General features: G+C 40.1%; 1 protein-coding gene across 2 annotated transcripts; it reads right to left on the bottom strand.

Moving 5' to 3' along the window:
- Positions 1-1,310: 1,310 nt before the first annotated feature.
- LOC139151726 (FAD-dependent oxidoreductase domain-containing protein 2-like) lies at positions 1,311-8,443 on the bottom strand. Of its 2 annotated transcripts, none has more exons than XM_070724702.1 (7): positions 8,338-8,443; positions 7,014-7,694; positions 6,400-6,648; positions 5,178-5,423; positions 3,683-3,872; positions 3,075-3,306; positions 1,311-2,427 (listed from the first exon to the last, which is right to left on the bottom strand). In XM_070724702.1, exons 1-7 carry the CDS (start codon positions 8,342-8,344, stop codon positions 2,371-2,373), a joined length of 1,662 nt encoding a protein of 553 aa, XP_070580803.1. In that variant the 5' UTR covers positions 8,345-8,443; the 3' UTR covers positions 1,311-2,370. The 2 variants fall into 2 exon arrangements, with proteins under 2 accessions (XP_070580803.1, XP_070580804.1); XM_070724703.1 differs by having other exon boundaries at positions 3,075-3,303.
- Between the last annotated feature and the right edge of the window lie 559 nt (positions 8,444-9,002).

Raw genomic sequence — 9,002 nt, 5'->3', positions numbered from 1 at the left:
TGAACTCTTCTGGGATACATTCAACGAAATTAAAACTTGAGAGACGAGAGTAAACCTTGTTCGCAACTCAGTGCCCACCCTTTCGATTTAAATATTTTCACACCAACGCATTATATTTCCCAGTCTCCCCACTGGGGCTTACCTCACCGGAAAATTCCTACCCTGACCCATCTCGGATACTAAAAGCTCAAATTTTTGCAAACGAAAATATTCCTCTCTGCTCAGCGCCCTACAGGAAATATGCACCCGAAAAACTATGATTGTCGCATTCTACACATGTACCTTTTACAAGATTGACAAACGGACATTGCGTAAGGCTTTCCATGCCTCCGATGGGTCGTGCGTATGATATCAAATGCTTGCGATGCAAGTCAGGGATTTTGGAGTGGGTATGTGGGTTCTGAGCTCAAGTAAGTAAAATGACTCGCTAGAATTCGAAGAACACAAGAACACGTTGAATGCAGTGGCATCTGCGGGATGATCACGTGCACTTGCCTGGTCGAATAGGAAAGAGCACTTCACAATGTCTCGGTGTGTGTTTGTGTATATTTCAGTCAAACGTATCCCAGTTGTTTTATGGCGTGACGTCAACTGGGTAATGGAGGGATCGTTGTGAATATTTATTCATGAAAACTACTTGATTTTACGTAGAGCAACACATCGTTAGATTATTGTCCAAAATAGCGATCTTAACTTTTCGAAGCTGCCGGTCACTTACGTGCAAAGTTAATCCCTTTATTTTTTGACCGTATTAAAAATGTAGAATAGGAGCAGGGAAAAAATATCTGTACTTTTTTACGTACACTTTTACTCATACATCTTGGTCTCTATATCACGTGTCGATCTGATGCTTGTACGTCTTATGCGTGCTATCACGTGTGTCGGTGACCAGATTCTTGTAGCAATGATATATCGAACTTTATGGGCCAAAGTTCATATAATTGGCACGAAGTACGTTCATAGAAAGATCTAGGACCAGATCCATTTCGGCAGGTATATAAACATTATGTATAACTTGCGCGATTAACGCTAGTCAGCACAATACATACATTTAGGAATGGGAGGTTTTCCAATGGCTGCATCAAAATTGATGAAACTTGGCGGAAACATTGGGTAATTTGTTTACAGTTCCAAATTTTACACGGTAGCCCCGATCCTTGATTTTGAAAAGAAAATTTCCTAAAGTTTTCTGGCGGAAAGTTTGATCAAAAGTTTAAGTCACTCTTTTTATTCCGAGGCGTGTACTACCTTAACATTATCAAACATGATATCTGATCACTAAATGCAATAAAAACACGAGCACATCCGGGTCACATCTTGTATGGCATTTATTTGCTCATTTCAAGTGCGCCATGAAAATTGTCTGTTTTTTCTTGTCTTGTTATACATTCATTTTAAACATGCCTTCAGCGATTTTAAGCAGACTCTGTAAAACAAAATGTACTGAAGTTATGAAGCAAATTTCGACCACAGCTTTCACAGGACTAAAATCAAGAGCGACATCACCGAGCTGATATCGACAAAGAATTTTAGTGTCTCTACAATGTACCGGCTACTCACTCACACTCAAGGCACATATGGTTTGACAGACAGATCATTGAAGAGGGCCTAATTGGGAACAAAGAAGCAAATACCCTGACCACCATTTGCTATCGTTTGCTGAATACACTGAACAACGTTTAAATTCACTATTGCGGTCAAAAAAACAAGCTTTTGAATTATAAATTGCTATCACGCATGCTCAAATGAGCATGTTTGCGCTCACTATCTTTTAAAGCTCCATAAGCTGTATCTTTAGGCTATTTTTTCGGAACTTTGTTTATGTGGTTTCCCTACACTTTCTGCATTGAATCCCTAAACTGTAATTTAATGCCAAGTATTTAGCATATCAACACAACCTATATGAGTATAATCTACATTGTTATTGTTGAAAATTGTATTCAAGTCCGGATTAGAATTCATTTGTAAACAATAAGCAATGATCACTACACACATACAAGCTGTTTTGACAAAAAGGATACTCGAAATTTCAGCATGACAAACTGATTAGGGTCAGACACGGTAGTTGATATACAGAAGCAGAATACTGAAAAACTTGCCACAAGTTACAGCTTATGTCCCTTTAATGAACGAATTGCATTTCAAAGACATCCGTCGTAACGAGAACCGAGACTCAGTTCGCTTATTATTTCTTGATCATTTTTAGTTTGTGTTGCACGTTTTTGCTGTGAGGGTTCTCCCACTACGATTGCCATCATTCACTATTTAGCTCCACACTTCAAGGCCGACGCAGGAGCTAGGCGGTCTGGAAGAACTCCGGAGGAAGCTGTGCTATTTCTTCGGCGGTGAGGGGTTGGAAGAGCTTGTCTTTCATTTCCTTGGAGACCAGGAAGTAGTCGTTGTATTTTTTCCGGGATTGAGGTTCACCTGAAAGAGGTGCAAACAAGTATGGTTGAGAGTGTGGTTTTGTTCTGCGATGGTTATAAATGTCTGTCAACTCAATAAGCTTTTCGATGATTTTTCCTAAACATTCCTGCCTCCCACATATAAGAAGTATAGAAATGCCATTGATGTGCTTTTCAAAACTGGCATCAGTGCAAATATCTATTTTGGTAGTGTTGGTTTAATATGCGGCGTTGGTCGCTTTTTGAAGAGAAATTGATTATTTTGGAAACCAATTTAACCATAACGATTTCAAAAAGTTAAATCGATATTAATATTTATACAGAGTTACTGCTAACCTATAAGTGGTCGTTAATTAATGTCTTATTTACATAATGAACAAGATTATACAGTCGTGCAATATTTCTGATAGAGTCAAGAGGAATGTCCAATAATGTAATGTGTAGATGGCATTTACAAATTGAGTTTTCTGATACAGAAATGAAGTCTTACTAGGATGGACACTATGATACATTTACCAAAACAGCAATTTGTCATCATTGTTCCGATCAGCTGGCTCAGTTTAAATGTATTCCTACTGTCTCTTAAAAAACATGGCAGTTTCATTATCAAGGCTTCCCAAAATGTGAAGGCAGGGATTAACCGTACAGCGGCAAGATTGCTATACATACATGCTTGTTAATGAAATTCTTGAATAGGTTTTTGTTCTTGTCGACGTTGTCGCCTTCAAAGTCCTCAGTGTCGAATCGAAGAACCAAGTTCTCGACGGCGTAAATCTCGTCGACGATCTTTCCTTTGCTGTAGTAGCGGAGAGCTGGTCTCAGGAAGGCCTGACTGTACTGCTCCTCATTACTTGGCAGGCGAACGAACGATAGGCTTACTTTACCGTGCTCTGAAAGTCTTCTGATAGGAACAAAAATTAGATTCTGAATCATTTGTATGCATATGAAACAAAACCACGTGCATGGCCTTTCTATTTTATAGTACACTGTATACTACGAAATCAGATAAATATACAAGAGTTTTTTTTCACTTGGGTCATCTTTATATTCAGTAAGTTCCCTGCGAGAGAGCATGAGCACGCTAATATTACCCTGCCCATCCTGTTAAATGCCGATTTCGAGTGTTTGGGACGGCGTACCACAATATTTACACTTGACGTATAATTTTTGATCGATGTTGACTAAACATGGGTTACACGGTCAAATATAATACAAAGCCAGAAAGACAAATACGGAGATAGAGATACGACTCTCACTATATGATGACATCAACAAACCTGTCGGAGGTAAACGTTTGCACCATGGTGAACGCGTGTTTGGCATTCTTGAACCAGTCCTGTTCCATGACGTAGTTCACCGGGAGGTCGGCGTAGTATTTGATCTTCTCTTTGGGGTCTTCAGGAACTATAACCACATCACCCATGAATGAATGTAACTGGTAAATGCTGGACTCCACACTTGCACGTTCTGTAGATTACAAACCACCAGTGTGATTGCAGACATTCTTAGGGTAGTCGGCGAATCGAAATTCAAAGGTTAAAATTTTGCTAAATATTTCCTTGAGAGAACTTAAAGCCGTTCTCCAGAACTCAAAATTAAAAATCGGGGATCACGATGCAAAATTTGGTCACTGAGAGAGAAAGTACCCAACAGTTCCCGACACTTGGAATTAAAAATGGTGAAGTACTACGAATAACGTCAAAATTAAGTTGTGGTTTCATTTTCTTGAAACTTTGCACAAATATTCTTGGAAGTTGTGCAAGTGCAAAAATGAAATAAAAAATGGGGTCACCACGCTAGTTTCCATGGAAACGGACGTTAAAATGGCGTTGTTAGAAATAAATAAAAATGATATAATTCACTTAAACTAAAGAAAGCATTAAAAAAAGCTTAGCAAATGAGTTAATTTTAATAAATACCAAGACTTAAGATCCATATCTATCGAATGTATAGTTTTCATGATGTTTGTAAGAAATTTTTACATAAGTATCGATTACAAAATGACGATATCGAAATTATATCACTACATAATTTTCGAACTTTCTTCCTGTCGCTCTGAATGGTGTCATTTTGACCAAACTTGGCGAATAAAATCCTGACATAATACCATTTAGTTTACATTTTAATAAAAGGGTGTCACGACGCTACTTTTTACAATATCTCCAGGTGAATGGGTAATATGCGCCTATAAATGGGAGAGAAATGTTAATTTTTCGCTCATATTGAATAAAAACCAGCTTCCTAGGGGGTCAAAATATGACAAGGTTATAGGTCACATGTATTTCTCAGAGACTGGGTCAAAAAATGTGGTAAAAGTGCAATTTCAACAATGACAGGTGATGTTAAATACATGCGCAACAAAATAACCCATTTGCGGCTGGCTGGACTTAAATCTGCGCAGAAACGTTCTAAAGCGTGTGCGCGTCCAAATTCGTCGCCCTTCACCTTAAAAATGGCCGCAATCCCTGTGTTAACTGAATTGGAAAAAAAAATTGAAAATTTCGATTTTCACAAAAACAGACGCCCCCATTGGCACCAAGGCTGTTGGTGTCGATAGAAACGTGGTTCACAATAAAACTAACAATTTTGCTTTTCTTTATTGATAACATTTTGGTTGCAAACCGTACAGTTAATTAATGGCAAGAATAGTGTACACAGTGACTTTATGTCACTATGCTATTTTCGACAGCAATTGAAAGGTGCTGTTAGGCAGGTGTGACCGCAAACTATTCTTTGTTCATCGCCAGTCAAGGATCAAAGATGCTTCGTTACCTATCATGGTGTCAGCAACAGGTTCACAATCACGTGACAACATCCTGACGGGGTACGCAACTTTGTGATATCTCTCTTCCATCAAATGGTGCAAGGTTCGTATGTTGTATCTGAAGCCGTGGATGAAACCCGACGCCGATTTGCGATCGTTCGCCTCCATTACAGTTCCCATGAAATAGAGGTTGTCTATGTTATGAGATTCCCAGTTGGTCTTCAGAAGAGGATATTTGCCGTCCTCCTTTGTTGCTGTGGTGCATGCGCAAAAGTGGCGGGTAAGTCATTTTTGTAAGACCAAATACAATATACGATCATGCAAAGCGAGTTTGACTTGTGCGCATTGTAAGTACGAGACATCGTATACACTGATTTAAGGCGTAGATTTCGGTAATAAGCTTATTAAAGGGAGGGTGTTGTCAGCACTCTGCTCAAAGGTTGCCAGGGACCCCTCCCCCCCCCCCCGACCGATGTAAACACCGGTACGTTGGCGATTGATGAAAGTTAGAACATGTTTTCCAACAATGAATATCGGAAAATTCAATTCTCGCAGCTATGTTGATGTCATGCATCTAGATATCATGCACAAATACATTGTTTGTAAAAAAGAAAGTCGCACACGCGCAGTTCCGACGACACCCTCCCTTTAAAAGATGAAACTGTCAATGTAATGCTAGGATTGACCTTGCTTTCGAGTGCGTACTTGATTTTTCACTGAATAAGGCAGTTTATGTAAATTCCCATTTTGTCTTCATATCAACGACTTGATCTTCAAAGCGCTTTGAATTGGTCAGAGATCCCCTTGAAAGAGACTTTTTAGACGTACGGCGATGCGTTTGTGCGATCTCCATGAAAAGCCAGCCTAAATATGCTAATTCGAGTTCGTTGTAAACCGAGAAACTTGAAGATTCACATGAACTTCTTGCATAAAATGATCATCTACAGTTCTGCAAGCCAAATAATATGCAAAAATAAATTTGTGCTATCTACGTCTGTGTAGTCCCTTTACACATTGTATATTGTTGTTTTAGCCGAATATTTTAGATAACTATGAAGTGGAGAGACAACAATTAGCTTGCTACTGAGAAATATCTTTGAAAACATCCAAACTTATGACGGCGCTTCAAGACCTTGTCGGTACATTCACATGGTAGTATACTATACAAGTTGGTTACTCAGATTTGAAAAAAAAGTTTTGTACGCATCGAACGCAAAGAGGACGACTCACCTGGCTTGCAATTATCAGCAAAGAGTGACGTGTCGACGTAGTTCCATCCTGTGCAGACAATGACTTTATCGTAAGGGATGGTGTCATTGTAGTAGCCTGGAGTAGGAAAGTGCAGTACTGTGTCCCTGTAATGAACAATGACTTCGTCGCCTTCCTTTGACAGTTTTACCGCCTTAATACCCATGTATGAATGCAGAGATTTAAGTTGGTACATGTCCAAAATTGTGTTATTGATGGCACGCAAGTCACCTGTGAAATTGTAAAGAAAAATAATCGTGATATTTCGTTTTCTTGGTTAAATGCTGGACTTTGGCGTGATCACAAAATGGACGCAAAATGACAGAATGAAGAAAATCATAGTAAAATTTGCTCTCGGCGGTGGACCATCTCGGAAGGTGTGATCATAAGGGCCATAGGCAACCCGTTTGACGCGTGTAAAAATTTGACATATGTTTTGCTGTTTCCAGAATTCAAATTTCCCCAGTTTAAAGTCACGTGCTCACTGTTGAGTGCAATTTTGCCGGGAGATTTTTCAGTTTTTAAATTTCCAGTCTTCCCGGTATCTAGCCTATATGCAATCGCCAAACTCTTATACAATTATAGTGAACACATACCGATATAATGGGTATTCCATGCATGACTCAACTTTCTCCCTCCCAAAATATGGAGGTAGACGGCATGACCCGCAAGGTTGTTAGTGACTTCAAAGGCGCTGTTCCCTCGACCAATTATTGCCACTCGTTTGCCCTGGTATTTCTTCGGGTCGAGATCGTGATTTGCGTAGGTGTCAGCCAGTTCGATACCAGGGAAGTCTGGGAGACGCTCGGAGACAGCACCGGTTGCCATGATCAACACCTTGCAACTGTATTCTCGATCGTCGCTTGTCTTCAGATAAAACAGTCCACTGGCAGCACCGGGTCTGTCCTCCTTGCTGATGTTGACCACGGCCGTGTTGTATCTGGCCTTGATTTCCATCTTTATAGCAAAGTCGTTCATGTACCTGAAGAGGTCGTCTGCCTGTGGGTACAGGTCTGATGAGTACTTTGGGAAGAGAAGAGAGCGATCGTCTGAGAGTAAAGAGTTCCAGTCGTGCCGCATGTTGAACTCGTATTCTGGAAAGAGGTTAAACCTCTTATTGGTCGAAAGAAGGCGTCGATGGCGGGGCAGATGGGTGAAGAAGTTGGCAGCCTTGGTCGCGGCCTCCAGGATGAGATAATCACGCTTGGCTTTGTTCATGAAATATCCCATTTGGAGACCGGCTGGGCCGGCTCCTACAATAATGGTCTCACGGTGAACTGAAAATAAAGAGCAAAGAATGCAAAGAAATGTGAGGAAGTTTTTCACAGTAATATCTCGTCTTAGCTATGGCGACGATTGTTAAAACAGATAATCCAGGCTAAGCTGCAGCCATGCGCACACAGTCAGTCATCCGGTGATTAATCCAATTGGCAGTGAAATTAACATCACAGAAAGAACACAACTGACGATGCTGAGTACGTCACTGTGAGCGGCGAACACTTCCAAAATTGCAAATCCATCCATTTATATCATTTTATATTTTGCTCCTTCAATTACAAGTGAAATGCACAAAGAGATATCGAGACGCTGGCTGTCGCTAACCGTCTCAGAAAGTGAGGGAGTAGCAAAAATATCGCTGACACTCTACAGTCGAAAAGTGGAGGTTAAATAGTAGAGGAAAAATAACGATTTCATCTCAGTAAATAGCAGAATTTCACTAAGTAGGTTGTTCCCATGCGCAGTGATAGCTATCTTTTTCTGAGCCCCAGATTTTCTTTGACGATATGAAAAAAACCCTGAAAGATGACTTCAACATTGTGGAATATACACAACCAAAAATAAAGAACCAGTCAGAAGTCTGATTCAACAGCATGGAAAGAAACACGATAAAAAGGTAAGATAGTTAAAGATTTTTCTTACTTGTCATTTTGTTTTAGCTGAGGACGATTCTTCGTGGTGGAAAAATTACCTTCTGATGCAATTGGCTTGGCCGCCCGCCTCAAAGACTCTCAATGCAATCGGTGCCATGGACACGAACGTTTAAATATTCTTCCTTGCAAGTGGGTCAAGTGGGACCACGTGCATCTGTCATTGCGTGGCATATGAGGAAAAAAAATGCATGCAGACATTGAGAAGTTCGGGGTACGTGTACAAGTATCTTGTTATCGACAGATAGAGGGTTGAAAGGCCTCAACGCCTCTTAAGAAGTTTAGGTACATAACCTAGAAGTGAAGCCAAAAACAGAGTTGACTCACTGGTCTGACAGCGCGTGCTGTGCTGACATAATTAAAGGTATACTGTCACCTGTTCCAATTTTGCCACAGTTACCATGGAAAGAGAAAATCTAACCAATCAAAGATTTTAAGCGGGTTGCCGCTTTTTAAAAACAGTGCCCTCACATGGGCATTTTGAATACCAAGGAACGCCCCTTTTACCATATATGGGCATATTTAGATTACTGTTTACCTTAAGGTATAAACTCTAGTTTGATGGCACGCTGATTTGAAATGTGTTAATGCTCTATCAGCTTCACTGGTGAAATTTCAGTTATTTTGTTCTGCTTGTAAAAGAAAATCTTTTTTCCC

This window comes from Ptychodera flava, chromosome 15, assembly GCF_041260155.1.
Source record: "Ptychodera flava strain L36383 chromosome 15, AS_Pfla_20210202, whole genome shotgun sequence".
NCBI classification, from domain to species: Eukaryota; Metazoa; Hemichordata; class Enteropneusta; family Ptychoderidae; genus Ptychodera; species Ptychodera flava.
This window is presented reverse-complemented; position numbering and strand designations above follow the sequence as displayed.